At 46.0% G+C, this 23,769-nt stretch overlaps 1 protein-coding gene across 1 annotated transcript in view; it reads right to left on the bottom strand.

Moving 5' to 3' along the window:
• SLC6A11 (solute carrier family 6 member 11) overlaps positions 1–23,769 on the bottom strand; it is a 104,443-nt gene that overhangs the window by 46,840 nt on the left and 33,834 nt on the right. Inside the window, exon 6 of the mRNA XM_036332184.1 lies at positions 483–617. Coding sequence (XP_036188077.1) covers positions 483–617 — 135 coding nt within the window. The remainder of the gene's footprint in view (positions 1–482; positions 618–23,769) is intronic.

The following is a 23,769-nucleotide window of genomic DNA, read 5'->3' as shown; positions in this document are numbered from 1 at the left end:
AGATCAGTGATCTTGGATGGTGGGAAAAGTATGTTTTTATTTTCGGTAACCTCTAACTGAAATTTAACATTTCCTTCCATTGTGACTGCAGGCAACAAACCACAGCACTGCTAGTGGTAGAAACCCCAGATGTTTTCCTATGACAGCATAGACACCTCCAAATATCGTTTGTTCTCATTGTTGCTTTGAAATCACGAAAATTATCGGGCCTCTTGCTGGATCATGCTATTTAACGTACTGATAGACAAGCACATATATCATTACCATGTCACAAATTTGCCTTTTTTTTTTAATGCTCTGGTGGTTGTATTTCACTATATTTGATTTCCCATATATTTAATCTAGGCATTGAAATGTATTAATTTTGAGAAGAGATCTACAGGCTTCCCACCAGCTGTTGAACCTCTGTGGCCGGCATCAGGGGCCTGCAGAAAGCTTCTCAGGGGTGGTGGGCAGCTGTGCATCTAGCAAAGGACACTTACCTGTGGGTCAGAGAGCCGGGAGAGGTCAGGGTACAGGTAGAACTTGATGCCTTCGGAAGCCCCGGGCAACGTGACCCCTCGGATCAGGAGGATCAGAAGCATAATGTAGGGGAATGTTGCGGTGACATATACAACCTGCCCAAGAAAGGAGAGACAAGAATCAAGAAGGGGTGACAGTGGTGCGGACTGCGGCAGGCCCCTAACATCTCACGAGAGCAAAGGGCTTCCCTGGCAGCAATAAGAAGTGAACCCTAACACAGCCTCGTCTCCCCCCTCCTCTCCCACCACAGTCCCCTCAAGGGCTGGGTCTTTCAGTGAGTATCTGTTGAGTAATGCTGGATATCACTGCTTTTCAAACATTTTTGACCACAACCCACAGAAAGAAATATACATATCACAACCCTGTAACACTGAGCTGAAACAGGAAGTTTCACAAAACTATACTCACTCTTGTATGTGATACATTCACACGTATGTCCGTATTTTCTACTCTATTCCTTTTTTTTTTTTTTTTTTTTAAAGCTGGTCATGTCCCTCAACATTCACATCATCATTCACCCAAGGGGCCAAGATCCACATTTTTTAAAAAAACACTGTTCCTAATGAAATTCAAGTTTTAATAGCTAAGGATAGGATGGGATAGGGTAGGAAAGAGAAGGGGGAGAGGGGAGCTGTTTCGGGCAGGAAAGACCCAGTGTTTTCGGAATCATTTCAGTTTGGTCTGCTTGGAGGCAGGTAACTGAAGCCAATGAACCTGAGAGGCTCCCTCAGCCCATGGATTCCGTGTAAGAATCAAGACAGTGAAAGAAAAAATCTTCCCTGAGCTTCCGCACAAAGAGGTGCTTAGGGCAGGTCAATACCTTCACAGGCTATGGGAGTTCCTGTCCTGGGGGCCATGCCCCTACCTGAGGTCCCCGCAGGACTCAGTGTTCCCTCCAGTTCTGATTTTTTTTCTCTTTGGTCACATTCTCTCCTCCATTTACTTGGTTCCTTCTTCTCAGTGAAACCTACCTATTTTATTTGTTACGATCAGCAATTTGTCAATATTTGGCTGCCACAGACACGTCTGAGACTCTGATGACAACTATGGGCCCTCTCCCTCCTCCCCTCAAATGTGCACAGACACAGATATGTGTACAAGCTTTTGGATGTGCAGAGGCTCTGACTCCCCTGATAAAAGACTTGTGCTTTAAGACCTATGATCTTAATTCCTCCAGTGCTAGTGTAGCCGCTCACCCCTTTCCAAGTGAGGCTTTCTTTTACCAATGCTTCAGCCCTTCATGTCATGTCATTCATTCATTCATTCATTCATTCTCTCACTCACTCGTCCACCTACTCACCTGCACACCAATAATACTCCTAGGTACCAAAGACTAAGCTAGGCTCTGGAATGTACAAATAAGAACGAGTCACAGGGTGGAACTTTCTGCTTCAAGAGGCTTCCCCAGTGGTAGAAAGACAGAGATTCAGGTAGGCAGATAATGCATTATGTAACCAGGGGGACTGCAAAGGATGGTGGAGCACGGAGAATGAGTAGCTACCCACAGGGGCATTCAGGGAGGGCATCCCCAAGGAGGTGATCCGGGTATTGGCCTATAAAGCATGAGAATGAGTTAGGACATGAGAACTGGGGACAGAAGGAGGAAGAGAATAAAATTCTATTACATCCCAGGCGCAGAAATGGCTACATTTATATAGCATTTCCTCTTGGATTTTTTATCATTCATTTTATTTTTATATAAATTAGCATCCTAGAAAAACTGAAACAGAAACATTAAATACAGTATTGCACATAATATCGGAGGGATTGAAAGAACAGAAAGACTATGAAGCAACCCACTTCTACTTTGCACTTAAACAACACACTAAAACAGGATACTATACGTTAGATTTTTTTAAATCCTCACCTGAGGATAATTTTATTAATTTTAGAGAGAGAGGAGGGGGGAATAGAGAGAGAGAAACATTGTGTGAGAAACATAGATCAGTTGCCCCCCTTATGCACCTTGACCAGGGATCAAACCCACCACCTTTTGGGTGTACAGGATGACACTTCAACCAGCTGAGCCACCTGACTGGGCAGAATACTATACTTTATATTAATACAAACATAAGTCATTTGGTTGCTCAGTGACAAAACAGTGACTTAAAACAAGTCCTCAAAGAGGACTTGAGCCAGCAGGGGGTAGTATCAGTGGGTCCTGCTGATAGAGGCTGTAGGCTAGATTACGTCATGCAGACACCATCCCTAACCTACAATACGGCACCATCCTTAGCCCACTCAGAACTCATCCCACCAATTTCAGCAACCGTTTCCGTATCAACCATCAGATCAGTTGACCCGTCATGTAATCAGTACAAACAATATCTTGCTGTCATATACAGTGTAATCGAGAAAAGGTGAATGTAAGTCAAATATATAATACTAAGAGACCAACAGTTAATGATAATAATAATAAAAATTAGAGGCCAGCAGTCAAGAGGGTTGATGGCTTCTGCCCAGAAATCTAACATGCTATAAAATCTCCACTTCCCTTAGCTTCGTAGGCACTGTCTATCATAAATCTTCAGCATTTCGTGTAAATCCTTAACTCTCTTCCTTCAAAATGACACCCCCTCCCAAGTTAACCAGCTTACATCTATGAAAAGTCAGCTAAAGATCTACTGCTTTCACTGAATAATTTCCACTTTCATGTCTGTTGTATGGCAAAAGATTAATTATCCAGACCACCCAGGTCCTGATTAATGATATCTCTGGAGGCTAGCTATCTTAACTCCCAATGCGAATAAATTTAAGGAAAAGAACTTTACGATGCAGAACGTAAGAACAACTGAAAATCATAGAAATTTGTCTTCCTTCTGTGGGACCACCTTGATGTGACTAAACTAGTTGGTTATTATCTGACCTGTCAGTTTTGAGTGGACTGGGCTTCTGGGGCATCATGAAAGGTTCACTTATAACCTGACCAAATGGGTCCTCTCCAGGCCCTGACAATATATATAGCAGAGGCATGATCTATTAAATCACTGCTGCTGATTTTGAAGCAGTTCTATTGTTTAAAGTTCTAAATGGATGCTCGGCTTCTCCATTACACTTGATATCAGGCCTTAATTTTTATACTCCTTTTATAAAACCATGAGGGAAATAAAATATGCAGATTAATTGCCCGAAGACCACAGTGCAGACAATGAGTTGGCTGCCAAAATGGAACCACTGGCTGGCAGGCGTTAGCTAGAAAAATTCCTTTGTAAGTTGAGGCCTGAGAGCCTTGAGTCATGGTACAAAAGGTGGTTTAGGGGCATCATTATGTAATGCACACAAGTGGAGGCGGGTCTAAAAATTGAAAATACAACACTGAGGACAGCCTGTATCTGTTGCTGGTCCCACCTCTGCTAAAAGCCCCTCTAACCTGTTTCTACCCTCAGCCATACTAGACACTTGGGCATCATCTTTGATTTTTCCTGAGAACAGCTGTAGACTGTCCAAATGACACAGATCTTGTCGTCCAGAGACTGCACACAGATCACATGCATGCTGCCACATCCCTCCTGTGTTCATCGCAGGCATCGCTAATTGATCACAACACTCCGCAGCTCAGCCTGGCTGCAGCCCCAGACCCTCCACACTGGACTCCAGTTAGGAAGAAACCCACTCTCAGCTACCCTTGATCTCGTCCACTTTTCATGTGTGCATTATGTCTCCTGCAGGTCCTTTGTCCCTGTCCTCAAAATGGTAAAATCCGGGTGTTGAGCTCAGCACTGCTGAATGTGTGATGCATGACACCTGCAGAAGCAGTGTGAAGGCGGAAAAGGAGACTAGAGAGACAGGCTGGAAGGGTCTATGTTGAAGGGATTCAGCCTTCTGACTGACAGCGGTTGGAGCTGGGTCTCCAAGGATAAGGAGGCACAGGAGAGGCATGTCAGGCAGGGAAGATGTGGAACTAGCCAAGGAAGTGGGAAAAGGCACAGAATGTTGTCTCCTGGGAGGTCTAGGAACCTCCAGGTTGTCCTCCAGGTGCTCAAGCTGGAGACAGCCTCCCCTCTTTCCTCAGATTCTTCCATATTCAACCAGTGGTATCAAGTGCTGCCAACTTGATCCCCAACTATATTCTGAAATGACATCTGTTCTTCACCCCCTTCATCAGGGCCCTTCTTCGCCTTTCTTCTCCATCATGCAACAGTCCCACACTGTCCATACTGTGGCACCGGTTTTAAACACATGAATCTGGCATGTGCTTTCCTGCTCCTCTGAGTCTTTCCCCCGACTCCCAGCCCCACATTCAAGGTTGTGGGATGCAGTGAAAAGGGTTAGGCTTTGAGTCAGAAGACCCTGGGCTCCAACCCTGTCTTTGCTGTGACGTGCTGTGTGGCTTGACCAGTCACCACCCTTCCCCACCCACTCTGTTCTCCCCTGTGCCAGGTCCCCCCAGTTAGGGAGCATGCCAGGTCCCATCAGGCCTCTCTGCCTTTTCATGCCTCCCTTTGTCCATAATTCCAGCCCCAGGGCCTGGGCCACCCACGGCGTTAGTCCCGGGTATGTCCAAATCCTCACAGTCTGAGGACTCTGCAAAATCAGAGACCACGCTGTCCAGTTGTCATATCACTGACCTACCTACTTTATATGTCAGGCAGCTGAGGCCCAGAGTAATTTTCAGTGTCTCAGTCTCATCCTCTTAAGCCATAAACCATGCCATCTATCCAAATGTTGTTGAGAGATTGAAACCATGCCACAGCCTCCCGGATTCATTACCACATCCTTCCCCCAGTCACTTCAGCAGCCTCCTGGCACCATGGCGGTTATCCATCAGCTGTTTTACTGCCTCATAAGATTAAAGATCTCTAGCATATTAGTTCCACAAGGAAAGGGAGTTTTGTCTTTTACTTTGCCTGCTGTATCCAGAACAGCAAGTGGTATATAAACTGTGCTCAATAAGTCTTTCTTGGAAGGATAAACAAAAAAGCAGGCTGAGACCTGGAACCCTGAGGTTAGAATGCAGGTTTGCAGACACCACTTTGTGCTCCATCCATATGAAATGCTGGATCGACATACAACAAGATTTGGAAAATGGAATCCGATGTTAAGAGGGGTGTTTATAAGGAAATCACAAGACATGTGGATTTAAATGAAAGACCAGTTCAGATACGGAGGGCAAGGAAGTACAGCTGCAAAGTGCTTCCCAAAAAAAGCCCCGTGTCCCTTTCAAGATATCTGAGTCCCCAGGCCTTGTCTGGGAGAGCCAAGCAGGGTGCAGGCATTATGCTAAGTGATGCAGTGTTTGGTGATGGGCACAATAAGGTCACTGACAAGGTACCCTGAAGCCTGGCTGTTCCTGGCCGCGCCAGTGGTGGCTCACACCCAGGTGGGCGTGGGGGAAGGAGGGTTTAATCTGTCAGACCACTCAGGCCACAGAAAGGAGGCTCCAGCCCTAAGCACACCCCTTGGTTTGGAGAGTTTTACTATTGTTTAATTTCCTTTTAGCAGGTCAAGTCCTTCTGAATATAAAGGTTAGCACAATTGGTGGTAATTATACTGTATCCTGCTTTAATTGACTCTAATTGCTCATTTGCATTCCAATACTGGGATTGTGGGGTGTTTCCCCCCTACTTCCAGGACACAGATGTTTATTTCATAGCAGGGAGATCATTAGACCCTAAGTTTTCCAGGATAATGGGGTCAACTGGAAAGCGGAGCGCTATTCAAAAGACATGGGGAAAGCAGGGTGGTGTGGGGGCAAGAACCCAGGACCTCAGGGTCAGGAGAGACAATGTGCAGCAGCTCGGGCAAGTTCCATAACGTCCATACCCGCTCTGGCTGGCATTGTACCATTTACAAAGTGGCGGGGGGGGGGGGGGAAGGAGGAGGGTGACTTACATGAATCATTTTTGTATTATTTACTTAATATTTTTAATAAATAAATATGCTTTTTTGCTGTTGTTAATCTTCACCTAAGGAAATTTTTTCCATTGATTTTTAGAGAGACTGAGAGGGAGGGAGAGAGGAGGAGAAAGAGAGAGAGGGAGGGGGGGGGGGGAGAGAGAGAGAGAGAGAGAGAGAGAGAGAGAGAGAGAGAGAGAGAGAAACATCAACGCAAGAGAGATTGGTAGCTTTCTGCAAGTGCCCCAATAGGGGCCGGGGTTCAAACCTGCAACCCAGGTATGTGCACTTAACCAGGAATTGAACCCTCAACCCTTTGGAGCACAGGCTGACACACTAACCACCTAGGAACACCGGCCAGGGCAATATACACTTTTACATTAAATAAGTATATGTAGTAAGAAAACTGTGAACACCATAAACAGAAAACCATGATCTCTTAGTAAAAATAGAAGGCAAATGCAAAAAGAAATGCAATAAAAATAAAATGTGATTAAATTTTAGCCAAAGGCTCTGAGTCTATGTTGTTTTCTCTTTGTTCAACAGCAGAAGTAGCAAGGGTCAGAGAGGCGTTAAATGGTAAACCAGCACTGTACTGTAGCTTTTGCTTTAAGATACATTAAAAAGGGAATACTGTCTAATTATGTGACTCCATGTTTGTAAGTCTGGCTACACTAAAATCATTGTGTGCACCCTCTCTAGAAAGAACGTTTCCCATATTTGTGGGAAAGACTAGATGGATCCCTGAGGTCCTTCCCAGCAACCACGGTTTTCTAGGACAGCCCTCTGTCACTCACAAAGCTTTTCAAAAGACCAGGACTTCCTAATCCCCTTCACTTTTTTCACCCATCCCCTCAGCCCCTCCCATGTGGCAATCATCAGTTTGTTCTCTGTATCTGAGTTTGTTTCTGTTTTATTTGTTCGTTTGTTTTGTTTTTTAGATTCCACATGTAAGTGAAATCATATAGTATTTGTCTTTCTCTATTTGACTTATTTCACTGAGCATAACACCCTCTTGCCCCCCCCCATGTTGTTGTTAAAGGCAAGTTTTCATTCTTTTAATATGGTTGAGTAACATTCTAGTGTATGTATGCGTATGTGTATGTGTGTATCTCACATCTTCTTTATCCATTCATCTATCAATAGACACTTAGGTTGCTTCCATATCTGATGGCCAGTTACAAATAAGTCATGAGGATGTAAAGTATATCACAGAGAATATCTATATATATAAAAGCCTAAGCAACCGGCTGACCAGCCGGTAGCTATGACATGCACTGACCACCAGGGGGCACATATCATATTAAGTGCTCTTACCATAAAAAAATGGTGGGGGGAACATGAGGGAACTTTTAGGGTAATGAATGTTTATTATCTTGACTGTGGTGATGATTTCAGGGATATATGCATATTTTAAAACCAATCAAATTGCATACATTAAATATGTACAGTGTTTTTTGTATGTCAATTATACCTCAGTAAAGCTGTTTAAAAAATTGAAACCAGGACTCCTTGGAGCTATCCAAGGTCCTGACACTGATTTGGGCAGAGCCTTCAGTGAGCCAGTCACCCAAAGTCTTGGAAGACGCTGCTGTTAATTGCATACTTAACTGCGTGATGTTTGTACCACGTGAATAAATTCTATTCCAATTTTGCAGACAAAGAAAAAAAGACTGAGAATTAGAGATTGGAGTGGCTTGCTCCAGGTCACAGAGCTGTTAGATAATTCCGAAGTCTGCTCTCTCTACCACATGTGCTGTGCTCTGGCCAAACAATGCCTTCTTATTTTCAACTTCCATTTGCTCCCTCTGTCTGTTCTTGACCTCAATGGTTCAGCTTGACTGACTTTGGGCAGTAACTCATCATTGTCCACTAACCCTAATCTCAAACATACTGTGTTAGCCCCATCCTCCCCATGTCCCTTCCAGCCAGGCTTGCCTCTATCTGGATATCTGCTTATCCCTTATGGCTGGAAAGCATGGTACTGAACACCTATTCCTTGTAAAATCATTCTTTTGAATACCAACAGATTTTCCCTGCTTTGGTTTTTGAGAGAGCACTACCTGAATTCCCAGGTACAACATTACAGCAGGCACCAAATAGTCTGGCATAACCTTCACTAAGATTTTATTGACCTTGGGAACAAGATGCTAGGAAAATGTGAATCTGAAGAAGGAAGATCCCCATGGACACTTTTGCCTCTTCACCACTTCTATCATCTTTAGATAATTCTAAAAGAAATATAAATAAGGAAAAAGTCTCTGTTTTAAGCAACCAAATTCCAATAGGTGACCAGAGTCATGCTTTAGTGAAGATATTAATTATTCAAGGAGGTAATAGTATTTTAGCAATGCAGCAATAATTCCATGGGCAGTTAAAGTGATTAATTTTTGTGTAATGACAAGTATTTGTCATCAGCTATGAGAGTTAGCCCATGTGTGGAGCTTAAAAGAATATACTAAAACAACTGCCCACCTTGGGATGTATGTCTCATGGCATCATCTCTGAGCTGGGTTGAGAAGGAAGAGAGGGAAGGTGATGAGGGACAGTATTACAGTTGGGAGCCATCAAAGCCAGGTGCGATGACCAGGTGCTAGTCCCCACTCTATCACAGCAACAGAGACCATAAGTCCTCCCCCAAGATCTGCTCTCCTCCCTTCACAGTTATAAAACCTCTAATCTTCAACTAGACCCACAGCCTCCTAGAATAAAGCCAATATTCCTCAGCCTCCCTTACAGCTAGGTGTGGCCATGTGACTACATTCTCCCCAGTCAGATACAAATGAAAGTGCCATGTACAACTTCCAGATGCTGTCCTTAAAGGAAAGGGCTGTGTTCTATCCTTCCCTTCTTGCCCTTCCCACAGGCTGGAATGAAGACTGAGTAGTGAGCTTAGATCATAAAGTAAGGGTGACACCCAAGGTAAGGCAGGCAGGTTATGCCTGGATTGTTATGGGAGAGAGAAATAAACTATTTTGTTTCCACTACTACTCTTTTAGGTCTCCATTCTAGGCAGTCAAACATGTAATTTAAATATCTAACCACCAGCTGCCTCTATGATCTTGGGTAGGTCCTATTTCCACTCGAAGTCTGTACTATTTTTCTTTACATAAAGGCATTAGCCCAGATGATTCACACTATTCCTTTTTACTCAGACATGAGCAGAACTTTCTGAAAATCCTGAAGATGGGCTCTTGAGAGCGACCATCCTCTAAACCTGGAGTCGCCCAGGAATGGCAACAGAGTCAGGAAGTCTCCAGAAAGGCCTAGTCAGTAAAACTAAAAGAGTGGTTAGAACAGAGCAGCCAAAGAGATCACCATTTCTTGGTAAGCTACAGTGTTAACCTTCTCTGTCAGTGTAGAATGAGCCTGACAGGGTGGTAGCCAATTTGGTGTGGATCCCATCATCAAGGGCATGAGTTAGAAGGTCTCTGAGACCTTCCAGAGCCTCCACATTCCTCCCCTGTGAAATGAGGATAATGCCTATTTCAAAGGTTGATGTGAGGGTTGGAGATCACTGTGCAAAGCACCGAACACAGACACTGTCCCATAATTGGAAGGATTGTGATGGCTTTTGTTGCCCATCGCTGGGTCAGTAAGCATTGTCCCTTCAGCCCAGCGAGTTGGCCAGCAGAGAACAACATATCTGGGTGTTCAAGAATGCAAACAGAGAGGCTGGAGTAAGCCCAGCTTCAGCTGTGATGGTGGGCAGAGAACTGTTTCCCGAAACTCCTTATGGAATCCTCTCCCTAACAATGGGTGTGGCTGGCGATGTGGCGGCAGGGGAAGGCTGGTAGAAAGAGGCAGTAATTCATTAGCTGGGAAAATCTGGGTGAATAGGACCCAGAAATAAGAAAAGCATCAGGACAGAAGGGACATACTAGTATACACAGTCGTCCTGAGGAGCTGCAGCAGACAGGCTCTGGAATGAAGGCCAGAGAGCAATAGGAGTAAGTCCAATTATGAACAAGAATCCTCTGGAGTCCCAACTCCATCCAACAGTTGTGACAGTGGAAGGGTTAGGGTACAGATAGTATTTAGATGAACTGGAAAAAAAAATTATACAAGAATGAAACCAGGTAAGACCAAATTCCAATTTTAAAAGGTAGAAGGGACTTTTCAAAAGTTGAGTTGAAGGGAAGGATGGGCCCCAGCTGTGTCATCACAGATGCATGCATGACAAGGAAAAAGCCTGCCCTGTAAGGGGGAAGGCTAGACTTTCGGGAGAAGCCAAGGACAGTGAGCATCGCCAACCTTTGTGAGGCCCCAGGAATCTAGCAACAAAGGAGCTTGGGGGCTCCCTGTTGAGGGGTAAGCAGTTGATTGGGGGCTCAAGTGTAGCTTATGAAGAGAAAATTGCTGAGAATTCTCAGATACCTATCCCAGAATTCTACTCCCAGCCTTAATGGGTCCCAAGGGAAGGATTGGATCAACGAGGCATCTTCAGGAGCTGGGGCATTGTGGGCAAGAAACCAAACATCTTAAGAGCCCAGGGAATGGTGTTACTCTTTCTTCTTGCTAATGGTTGGACCATAAAGATCATCTATACCCATGGCCTGTTCCAACCCTGAGATTCCATGACTTTATTGGTTAGTAATCATGGATATCCTGGTTGTAAGTAGAGGGCAAAGAAAGAAAAGAAGGAGAAATGGAAGATCAGACATATAAGAATGGGACTAAGATTTATTGTTGGGTCTACATGCTTTATTTTTATGTTATCCAGTCCCACAAGATAGAAACTATTATCATTCCCATTTTACAGAACTGAAACAGAGGCACCCAGAAGTTGAGTACTTGGCCCATGGTTGCACAAAAATAAAAAGGCAGGATCCAAGGTCAGATCCATCTGACTCCAAAACCTGCACTCAACCATGATACAGCCCCATCGGTAATTCAAGTGTCCTCATAATCCAACCAGCTTTATTTCACACCACATCTTTTTCTGTTTCCTAAACAAACCCTGCACTTGCCTACATGCAAGCCTTTGCTTTTATCATTCCCTTCACCTGGGAGGTCCTTTGCACCTTCTCTACTTATCAAAATCTTGCCAACCTTCAAGACCAGTTCAAATACCATGTCTTCCAGAACTTCAGCACTAGGCCACCCAGTCTAGATGAAATGCTCCTTGTACAGCCTGCAACTCACTGAGAAATATGGCATTCAAATATGGAGAGTGGCCTTGACATAAGAAAAACCAAGTTCAAATCCAGCCTCTGACACTTTCTGTGTATGTGACTGACTTTTGGCAAGTTATTGCCTTTCTAGGACATAGTATTTTCTTCTATACAATGGAAATAATAATATAGCAAATTAATTCAATCACTTTGAGCCTTGGGTTCTTTTTAAAAGTGTGGACTATGGATAACAGTTCTCACCTCTCATGGTAAGTGTGAGAATTAAATGAGCCAATGTCTACACAGCACCAGGCCCTGCGACTTGACACATCAGCCCTTAGTAACCAGCTTGCCTTCCTCCTTTTACATGACTCTTATTATATTCCACCTTCTCATATACCTGCCTTTCCCTCTAGGTTGAGCCCTATTGGAGGGTAAGGGCTTTACTCATCTATGCAGGCTCTGAATGCATCTCATAAAGGCCAACACAGACCGTAAATAGTTGATGAATGAACACATTCAGACCTCAGTAGCCCAGAGACCATGAATAGAACAAAACAGGATATAATCCAATGTGTCTGCGATGGGCCTTCAGTGTAAACCATCCCTGCTCTCACTTGAGCCTCACCATCTAAGGGTAAAGAACTTTAGGTTTAATTCAATTCACCAGCTATTTAATTGAGCTCACTATGGTCCAGGCTGTGGGCTGGTTTTGGAGAGCTTGCTAATGAGTGAGCCAGGCCCCTGACAGCAAGACACAGACAGCTCAGTGATGGACCACACAAAGGACGGCAGCAGGGAGCTCAGGGACACAGAGAGATGAGGTATGGCTGGAGAGAGCCTCCTGGAGCTGAGCTTTGAAGGCACACAGGCTGCCTGTCTTGCTCCAAAGAGTCCTGATCTAGAATGTACTGTGCGAATAAATTCCTTCAAGCAGGAAGGATCAGACATGGTGCACACAGGGAACCTCAGCCTGGAACATCACCTCCAGGGAAAGAAACCAGCTCTGCATGGTGGCAAGGAAGCTGGGCCCGAAGTGACAAGATACTGAAATAGCAACCACGCTAATTAAGATGGCTGAGCCCAATTCAAATCCATGTCCACAGGATATCTTAAAATCAGTGGATGGGGCAGTCTACTATTTAAGCCTATTTCATGGTGAATTAAGATTAGCTTGAGTCAATGCTATTGGTTTTTACATAGCTCCACCATAAAGATCACAAAAATGAAAACAAATCCTCAAACAAGCCCAAGCAACATAAATATTCCATTCAGTGCCCAGCCAAGCTTACAATGGCTTTAGGAGCTATTATTTACTGCCTGGAAAACATACTCGGTACCTTGGTTAATAATGATTTAAACCCCATCCATCTCTCTTGGAGTAGAAGGCTGGTGTCGCTATGGTGACCAAGGGCACCATTAAAGCACACCATTAAATCCCGGGCAGGGATTTACCAGCACAGGGAGGCTGGCAGGCTAGAAACACCACTCCATGTCCTCTTACTCTAGCCCTCAACCCACTCGTGATGAATGTGTGGAAAGGAGAGAGTCAGCGAATGCTCAGGGACTGTGTTTGCAGCCAAAAAGAGCAAGGAGCTGCCTGAATCCTGCAAGCATCGCTTGGTCTCTATGACATGCTGCCTCCTGTCTGTCAGGCATCCTGAGCAACATGGATCCTGCCAAGGCACCCAGGCTGGTTGCAACACGCTCCTTCCCAAACAGCTTCATTTCTTCAAAGAGGAACCTGCTTGCCTCCTGCTCTTGCCTCAGTTTATGGTGATCCAGCTTCTGGCTCCCACCTCTCCTCTCAGCAGTCATCCCAGAGGATACCACGCCCCCCTATTAAGTCAAACCTAATAGCTTCTTAATGCTTGCCCTTCTCCCAGTTTCCAGCTTTAAGACTTTCCCCTATTAGATGCTTCTGGTTTTCTGTTTCCTTTTCTCATTAATTTTTTAGTATCTTTCACAGGTTCATTTCCTCAGTCTTTCTTCCCATCAGCAAATCAACCAATCAACCAGCCAACTTTGATTAGCATCTGTTATGTGCCAGATGCCGTGATGGGCACAGAGGACACACAGAGCACAAGCCAGCCCTGCCCTCTGGCTCTCACAGTGGTAGCTTGCTCTCTGCAGATTTCTAGCTGTTTCCCAGAAGTCTGGCCTCATCCCACTCCCGTTCTCTCTCTATCTACTCTCCTGGCTTTTCTTGTGTACTCCTGTGGTTTTAGGAGCCACCAATCTGCTGATGATCTTCAATCTCTCCCACCAGCCCAGCGGTATCTCTTGAGTTAAAGACCCATATTTTCAACTCCCTTATGTGTATGTCCACCTGGATTTCCTGCCAAGACCTACAATTCCACATACTCAAAATCAAAACGATTACTTTCTCCCCCAAATCTGCTCTTCTTTCTATGTCCCCCTTCTTGTCATCCAAGCTATAACTCCACTGTGTTATCTTTGATTTCAGCTTCTCTCTCTTACCTCTGCTTCATGAATAATGCCTTTGAAAGGGAGAAGTACAAAATTGGGCTTCACTGCCCTATTGATCTTTTGCTGAACCCAAGCATGGCCAGTTCCAGTGGAGTTTCCCTCTCCTCCTTCCCTCCAGGCCCTACCACCCTGGCTTTTCCTTCCCAGAAAACCCAGCTTCTTTTTCAAGTTCCTCCTCCTCTGGGCTCCCCAAGTCCCATCTTTACCCCTCCGCCCTCCTCTTGCCTTCTCTCTGTGGGTGTCCCACCTGTTCTCAGAGCTTCAATTCCATCAACTTTACAATGCATGTTTTTAGAACTGTGCATCTTAGTATCTCTGAAATCAGAATGTCCCCCAGGTGGCAGTCACAATGCAGTTACTGCTCCCTGAGTGTAAGGGACCTGGGTTATAGGATGTTCTTAATATCATCACTTCAGTTGAGTTACAAGCTTTGTTGCTTAAAACATTTCAAATCACATTAATTTAAACCAATTGTTGTTTAATGTTCAGAATGTCCCTTTAAAAGATTACACTATGGTTCTGCAGAAAGGCACAGAAACAGGCGGGAGTGACAGCTGACACTAAAGCAAATACACACCATTGCAAAGAAACAACCCAGTACTTCATGGATTTAAGAAAGGAAGACACCCACAACTGGATGAAGCTGTTTATGCTGTTACTGCAGTACATGCAAACTGACTGCTATTATAATTTAAATGATATACCAACAGACAGGAGAATCTGCCAATGCCTTGGAAAGAGAAAAAGAAATTTAAAAGCAACAAAAATCTGGTGTAGTTCCTTCTAGTGTCATAAGGAATAACATTAAGGCCATGGAGAGCAGATTAACTAGAAGTATTTTTGCTTCTGATAAACATCCTTTTTAATTAGAAGAAGTATGGGCCTCCTGGTATATAACATAATGAAATATGGCATATCAGAGGATTCTCATCTTTTGGGGAACACAGATGGTAGATATGGACCCTCACCTTAGAAAAGTGTACATATCCATATGATCCCCTAACTTATTAGTATAATCCTAAGGGTTTCAGAGGTCCCTTGAAGCATCTGTGAGCTCCAGATAAAGAAATCCTAACATACATACTCAAGACTGCACTCCATATCCCTCTCTCCTGAGCTCTAGACTCCCCGTCTGTCACCCAAACATCTCCACTTGCAGTCTCACAGGCATCGCAGACATAATGGTTCCCCAGAGAGACCATAACTCCCTCAACTCCAGCCAAACCTCCTTCTCCCACCTCATGGCCCTGCCTCACGCAGCAGCGCCACCAAGCACTCCAGCCAGGAACTTCACCTGGGACTTCTCTCTTTCACCCTCTCTATTCAGTCATGGGGCTGATTCACACTTGCTTATTTCTCAAGCCCACCCTCTTTTCCCCCATCTCAAAGCTGTCTGCTGAACAACCGCTACATGGAGTCTGGCCTTGGCTCTCAGAGACCCATTCCCCACGCCACAATCATAGTGACCTTCATAGCCCAATCATAGCAGGCTCGAAGAAGAGCCTGCTCCTATCATCCCTCTGTTTTAAGCCCTTTGGTGACCCTCCATTACTCTCAACTTATAACTAGGCTCATCTACAAGCCCTTTGTAAGATGGCCCCGACCATCAATCCAGCCTCTCTCTGTTCCCTCTCAAGGACTGCCTGCTCTGGTCACACTGCCTATGCCTTTTCTGACCCGCATGCGGTCTCTCTAGCTCTCTCAACCTCTCTCTCTCTCTCTCTCTCTCTCTCTCTCTCTCTCTCTCTCTCTCTCTCTCTCTCTCTCTCCTATCCCACATGCTACATACGGACCACATCTTGGATATGTGACTCTGTGTCTCCAGGACTTATCAGGTTATGTTTAATAAATGAATGGTGAATTAATCTAAAGGCACATGGCCCCATAAAACACTAATGCAGTATTAAATGCTACAGTAGTGTGGGCTCCAGACCCAGCTCTGTGACCTTGGGCAGGTCACGGCACCTCTCTAAGCCTCGTGTGCACAGCCATAAGACGGAAATGAAAATATCTATTTCAGAGGGTTGTTGTTAAAGTTAGATAGAATGTGAATTAGTGGATGCCACAAAAGCAGTACTGTCTTCTACGGGGCAACTGGAGATACAGGGGTGGGGCGGGGGCATTTCAGGTCATTACAAAGACAGGTATGGCATTAATGACCAAGAACTAGGAAAGCTGGTAACCCTGCAATGAATGTGTTGGACAATTCCCACACAGTAAAAACTGTGCTGTTTCTCATGACTTTCAAATGTTCCACCAGACATTCGTGTGTGTGTGTGTGTGTGTGTGTGTGGGCGGGGGTGGGGGGGTGGGGCAGGGAGCTGATAATAATTATAAAGCCTAGCATCAAACTCTGTTTTATATATAACTTCAAAGCATATTTTACCTCATCTTAATGTAAACTGGGTTTTCCAGACATGCAATTACCATGTAAATTGAGGAAAAGCTATACTCTTTTATTCAGTACTTTACCAAACTTTGTTCATTATTCCAGAAAATCATGTCACTAGCAGCAAAAGAATCTGAGTGGAATCTGATAGGCCAATGCAACACCCTTCTATCAGTCCACATTTACAGCCTTTGTACTTGTGGTGATTCTATACCAGTGATGGCAAACCTATGACACACGTGTCAGAGGTGACACACGAACTCATTTTTTTTGGTTGATTTTTGTTAAATGGCATTTAAATATATAAAATAAGTATCAAAAATATACATCTTTGTTTTGCTATGGTTGCAAATATCAAAAAATGTCTATATCTGACACGGCACCAGTGTTAAGTTAGGGTTTTTCAAAATGCTGACACGCCGAGCTCAAAAGGTTCGCCATCACTGTTCTATACTAATATATGTAGTTAGCTCTATTTCAAGATATAAATCATAGAGAAAAGATACTGACACTATTCAATGGAATTCTGGCTTTTTTGTCTTGCATCCAAATGATTCATTCAAGGTGAGGGCCAGCACCTGACTACCCCATGACGTTTGGCGTGTGCCTGAGCAGGTACATAGTGGAACACATTTTGTTTTATTGTAAGTTGCTTCCTTTTTTGCTTTTCTTTAAAATATAGTTGGGTATTATATAGATTTTCTCAAACTTACCTGTGCAGGTAGATTATCTATGAATTGCATTTCAGGGTGGTAAGTGTGGTGTTCAAATCCTCATCATAAACAAGGGGTGTTGGGTCTTGGAGGGGCTTAAGCAGCCCTCGGGGCCTGTGAAAGACCCAGTGCCAGGGCTGGCGTGGGGCGAGCACTTGGTTCCTGGTGGTGATGGTATTATGATCAGCATACTGGGTCAATCTCAATTGTGACACAACATACTTGGGATTTAGGATAAAGATTGTGTCTGGCTTCTGCGGAATGAATTATCATCTGCTCCAGTCTTCTCCCCGGGGGTTCTAATTCATTACACATGGGGGGCTGTCAAACGAAGGAAAACAGCTGCTGCCACAGCACAGAGCACAGCGTGAGGCATGTCCGTGCTCCCTCTACTTTCCAAAAATGCATCTCTGCTCAATTACCCTCAATGGCTTCCCGCTGCACACAGGACCTCATTCTGGCACATGTGCTCCCCCTAACTTGAAATCTGGCCCAGCCCATCACCTCCCAACCTCCACAGCCACCCTTGACTTTCCCTTTCTTACCCCTCCTCCACTGGGAGGCTCAGCTCAGCCCCTCCACTTGGCTGCCCTGCAAAGTGAAGCTCACATCCTACCTCCTCCAGGAGGCCTTCCCAGACCACCCCGGGACACAGTAACATCCTTATCCAAACTCCAAACCAGTGCTGACTCTGCTATTATTTGACAGTTAATCTATCTCTCCAAATCATGTTAATTATCTTCAGGTGAGTAAATCCAAGCTGCTGCCCCACTAGATTGAGAAATCTTTAAAGTGGAAGAAAGGGTTTATAAAAATGATGAGCAATAAAATTCAAGCAATGGTGATTAGCTTGACCACTGTATGACAAGCATCAGGCATCACCTCACTTAACCCGTCTAGTAGTCCAATGAGATGGGTGCTTGCATTGTCCCTGAGGAAACAGCTCAGAGGAAAAGGAAGGTCCAAGCCCAAGGTCAATCCAGAGGCAGAGCTGTGATTCAAGCCCATGTCTGCCCACCTCTGCCCGTCTACTTCCCTGTTGCCTACCAATGGTGCTGGGCACATGGCAAGCGCTCAGACTACTGGGTGAGTGAATGTTCACTCAGGCAAGAACAGGAACTAGCACTTATTGATAGCTCTGCATGCCCTGGTGGGAAAAGCACTGGTTTGGGGAGCCACCTTGGCAGACCTGGGTTCAAATCCTGACTCCTCCACTAGCTATTTGACCCTGTGCACATCACTTACCTCTCTGGGCCTCAGTATCTTCATTTATAGAGTGGGTTTGCTAACACTCACCTCACAGTCTGCTGTGAAGGTTAAATTAAATAATGCATGTAGAGTGCCCAGCCCAATGTTGAGCACACGTAGGCCCTTTGCACATGATGTTTCCTTAGCTCATGGGGAAGGACCTGAGCTTTGAGCCTGGGTCAACCTGACTCTATAACTTTGTTGACCCCCTTTCCATCTTCCTGCACCTCCATGGACCTGCCATCACCCTCCATTTGTTTCTCTTCCTCAGGAAAGGGTCCTGTGCCTACAACGAACTGCACATGGGATCATAGACAATTCCCCTTGCCTCATGTTTCACTCCTTTCCCGTAAGACAGGTTTTTCCTCTGCTGTTTCCTTGGCCATGGGCAGCGGGGAGGGCTTGGTTATATGACTGCCAGGAAGTACTCTGAACTTTTGCCCCAATCAATCAAGCAGGCCCTAGCAGGTGACCCGCACCACACACTTGTGAGCTGACTGAATTAACCAACAAAGGACCCATCCCAGCACCATGTGGCTCACCCGAAGGACAAAGAAATGCATAACAGCCCTTGATATGCAATGGATGCTCACTCAACACATATAAGGAGGAGGGAAGAGGAAAGGGAAAAGAAAGAGACACAGGAGGAAAAAGGAATACGGCTAGTTTTGGGCCATTGTACATGATTCCTTTCCTTTGCAATCCCTTTTCTCCTTTATCCTTGGGTAATTAATAACCATCCATATCTCACGACCAGCTTGGATGTCACCGCTTCTCCGGGCCAAGTTTCTCCCAGGCACAGGGATGTTTTGTAACTGCCTGTTTACTTATCTGCCTACACGCTAGCCTCTAAACTTGTTTAGAGTAGATATCTGCAGTCCCAGGCACTGGACACGGTACACAGGACACGCTTAATAAATATTTGCCTCTCAGGGTAAGAAATCTCCCCAGGGCCCACAAGCACAGCCGTCACAAGACAAGGAGAAGCAAACCCAGGTCAGCTGGATGTTGCTGCTTGCAAGAGGAGACCGAGGAGGATGAGGGTGGGAGGGGCCAGCAAAGGCTTCCTAGAGGAGCAAGACAGCAGAGTGGGGCAAAAAAAACAGTGGATGAGGAAGCAAGAGCTGGAGGAAGGCCATGTACTGCTAGTCGTCTGCCAGCGAACACAGGGAGGGAGAGACAGAGAGGCAGGTCTGAGAGAACCATTTGATGGGGTGAGGGAGACTTAAATCTCTTCCATCCAACCCTAACATTTCCCAAGTGCCCAGACAAGATATGCGCTGGGCCTGCAACCATGACCAGAACGTCACGGGGAGAGGGGAAAAAGCATCTAAGACAGTGGTTCTCAACCTTGGCTGCACATTACAATCACCTGGGAATCTTTCTAAAAAATCCTGATTTCTGGGCCTCATCCTCCGGAAATTCTGTTTCTTTGTTACTAATGTTGTGGCCTCACCCCATAACAAAGAAACAGAATTTCTGGAGGATGAGGCCCAGAAATTAGGATTTTAAAAAGATTCCCAGGTGATTCTAATGTGCAGCCAAGGTTGAGAACCACTGGTCTAAGAGGAGAAGGCAGGTAGCGGGGGAGTTAGGTAGTGGACCAAGATTTTTCTGGGCAGATAAGATAAACAGGAGATTCTGGCAGAGGTTTCACCCTTTGTAATCTTCCTAACAAAATGACCTCCCATAGGGAAAGAAACCCCTATACATAAAATATCTCCTTTAGCATTTTCAATGACATGGAAAAATTAAATATCCTAAGGGTTTAACAGTCATAGAAATTTATGATGTCATGGGATATTTACTCAATGGAATTTAAAGATCATCTTTTGGCAAAATGGGTAGAAACGCTGTGATGGAATATTAGATAAAAAAGGCAAAATATTGAATTCTAACATGTTATGATCAAATGAGATATAAACCATGATTACATGTAATCAGAGGACAACATGTGAACAGTTTGGGGAGACTATTCTTTTGCTTTGAAATAGCTGTTGTTATAATATTGTCTGTGCAATTTTTAAATTTGTTGTAGGCGATGGGGAGCTACTGGAGAGTTCTAAGGGGAAGTCATGCAATGAAAGCCATAGTAAGGAAGCTGAGTCTGGCAGTGGTTGACAAGCAGCCTGGTCTGGGCAGGGCACATGGCAGACTGAACAAGTGTGTCATCATCCAGGTGTGAAGTGAGGCACACTTGGATGAAGGTGATGGGAGGCTCTGTAATGTGGAAGGTAGCGAGCCTACAGTCCCCAGTCATTCAAACACGAATCTAGGTGTTGCCATGAAGGTGTCTGGTAGATGTGATTAAAGTCCATAATCAGTTTACTTGAAGTGAGGGTGATTATCCTGGATGAGCTCAGTGGGCCTGACTCAGTCAGTGAAAGGCCTTGCGAGCAGAACCGAGGTTTCCCAAATGAAGAACTTATGTCTCTGGGCAACTCTGTCGGCTTCTGCCAGAAAGTTTCATCCTGTCCTACGGATTTCAGACTTGTCCAGCCAAACCCCACAATCACCAGTTCCTCATGCTGAATCTCTTAATACAGATCTCCTGCTGGTTCTGCTGCTCTGCTGGAATGCTGACTGACACAGGTGGCAACAGGGGTGGGGAGGAAGGGGGGATCTAGCAGGCACTCTGGAGGAAGACAGCGGACATCATCAATTCCTACTACACTGGCGCGAGCTGGCAACCTGCCCCCAGGCCAACAGCAAGCAGGTGCCTCCCTAACATGTCAGCCCCTACTTGGCCATCTGGGCCACATTCTGCCCAGGCCCCTGTCATCTCTCACTACTCCCCTAAATGCCTCTTTGGGCCTTTGCTCCTCACTGTTCCCACACATCTGTCAGAGCTGGCTCACATATACATCAACCCCTGCCCAGAGCATCCTGGACATGCTGACCCCATGCCCTCCTCCCTTTGCAGTGGGCTCTGGCTGCCAGCTCCACCCCCAGCTTAATCGTTCTCTTACTAGTGACGCCAGCATACCTCCCACCCCCATCACTGAACTTGTCACGTTAACTTGACAGAAGGGGAAACTGAGGCCCAGAGAGATGAAGTGACGTGAAGGGCCAGAGAAGGTGAGGGCGGGCTGCACTCAATCACACAGCCGGCAAGGGGTGGGGCCGACTCAATGCCAAATGTTGGCTCCTGCCACTCTTCCCCATGGCTATCTCTGTCTTTATCTTCTCGGCACAATTCTTGAGGGCAAGATCCACAGCTAACAAGTCTTCTAACCCTCTCCGCTAGTGCTCAGCAGAGTGCTAATGCAGTAGGCACAAGATAAATACCTCACTCGTTCCTGGCTTCGTTTTCCAACAGCACTGCACTAGGTCTGGCCTTGAGCCCACAGCCACTTTGGCTCTTCTGTGCCTGCCACACAGGAGGGTGGGTCCCCTGTCCCAGGAGACCCAGGCGTGTGGGCAGGCTCTGCACAGTGCCAGGTGCCCAGGTGTTCCCTAAGAGTTAACTGCCTCCCTGCACCAGGGCCCCTCTCGGTGCCCCACAGGCTTTCTCAGGAGGCAGCCAGCCCTACAGAACCCCTCCCACCCAGCAACCACTCGGACTTTGGGGGGCCTTTGTGCTTTAATAAAGACAGTATTACTGAGTCACAAAGCTTCCCTCCTTTCCAACCTTCCTCGCTGCCAGGGTTCCCGCTAAAGGTGAAACGCTGTCATTCAAGGCCAAAGAAAGGGCTGAATCAAGATGCTAAACTCTTTTGACTTAGTGTGACAATCTACGGCTCTCCCCGAACCACAGTAGTGTGAGAAGCGCGCCCAACTCAGCACAAAGGCCCCTGGGCGGCTGCGATTTTGGGTGTCCTCGGGTTCTGGGGACCTCTCCGCAGCCGCCTGGGCTTTCTGCATGCATCTCATGAACGCTCTAGTTTCCTCTCTGAATGCAGACATTAGCCAGCCCGCGAGAGCCCCGCCACCAACGCCGTTCCCTGCTTGCTTCAGGCTGCAACAAAGACCACTTGAGGGCTGAGAGACAGCACTGCCCAGTTCCTTTCCTGAGCCTGTTCTCTTCCCTTTCACACATCTTTCCCTTTTATTTCCCCTGCCCCCTTCACTCCTGCTTTATGCCTCATTGAATCCATTAGCCACTTTATAGGGTGCTCCTGAAGAATAAATTTTCCTGCTGGCAGTTCCAACCAGCCTTGGTGGCAGTTGGGGGAGGGAGGAAAAGGCACATTCGGAAGGGAGGAGCCTCCATAGCCCCTCCAGGGCTTCATCTACATCTGGCAGCTGTAGGGCAGGCAGACTGAGGTGGCAGCCTCCCTTGCCAATGGGCCCCACCTTGACCCTCCCTGACCCCAATGGGCTCTGATGCTTCATCATCGTAGGGCAAGTAGCTTAAGCCCTGAAAACCTTTGTTTTCTCATCTGCGAAATGGGATAATAATCACACTCTTCTCATAGGGTTGTTGTGAAGACTCAATGCACTAATGGAGTAAGGACTTTAGAACAAGACCTGGGTCAAACTAAGAGCCACTCATGCAGACAACATGGCTGTTTAAGAGTCCTGGTCCACCTTCAATTCCTCTACTTGTTGGTGACTGAAGGAAGGGAATGAAAAAAAGCAATTCAAAGCTATTTGCAGCTGTTTCTGTATGGGTGTGTGTGTGTGTGTGTGTGCGTGTGTGTTTTCTTTTTTCCTGCCTTGGTGTCCTAGAGCTCTGAAAGGAATAAAAACAGAGCCATAAAGCAGTGAAAAGGCAGGATTCTTCTTAAAATCCTAGCTAATCCTGCAGCTTCCTTTAAAGTGGCAATAGGAGGAGGCGGGGAAGGGACCAGAACTGTTTTTTCAGCACCCTCCCCTCCCGACCATTGCTCCTGGAGACCAGGAAACTAGGGGGAAAAATCCATAAATCAACCACCAAGAGGAGAACAGAGGAAGAAACCAGGCAGGGAGAGAGCAAAGCATAGGAGCCAGCTGGGGAGGGAGGGGGGCGGGGCAGCCTGAAGGAGCACTTTGACTATCTGGTGGGCAAGGATGGCTGCCTTCAGAGGGCACAGCATCCAGGCCAGAGGCTGGATGAGCCATCCCCCTTCAAAAGTCAAAGGACAGCAGCAGGTCCTGCAGAACAATGATGCCACACCAAAAGGTGTCTCTGATCCGGCCACTTCTCTCCATTCCACTGCCACCTCCTCCTCAATCACCCACTAACAGGGCTCCCACAGCCTCTCTATCCCTCACCCATCCATTCACAACAAGCCACCAGAGCCAGCTTTTAAGGCTGAAAATCAGATCACGCTACCGCTGCTTAACTTTCAGTGGCTCTCCACTGCACTTAGAATAAAATCCATGGCCCGTGCGGTCTGACCCCTGCTGATTTTCCTGCTTACTGCATGCCCCCATCAGGTCCACCTGGGCCCCAACATATTTCACCTCTCAAATTTACCAAGTCCTTCCCACTTGAGAACTTCATATGTGCTACTCACCTGGCCAATCCCTTCCC

Source organism: Myotis myotis, unplaced genomic scaffold (assembly GCF_014108235.1).
Source record: "Myotis myotis isolate mMyoMyo1 unplaced genomic scaffold, mMyoMyo1.p scaffold_m19_p_13, whole genome shotgun sequence".
NCBI classification, from domain to species: domain Eukaryota; kingdom Metazoa; phylum Chordata; class Mammalia; order Chiroptera; family Vespertilionidae; genus Myotis; species Myotis myotis.
This window is presented reverse-complemented; position numbering and strand designations above follow the sequence as displayed.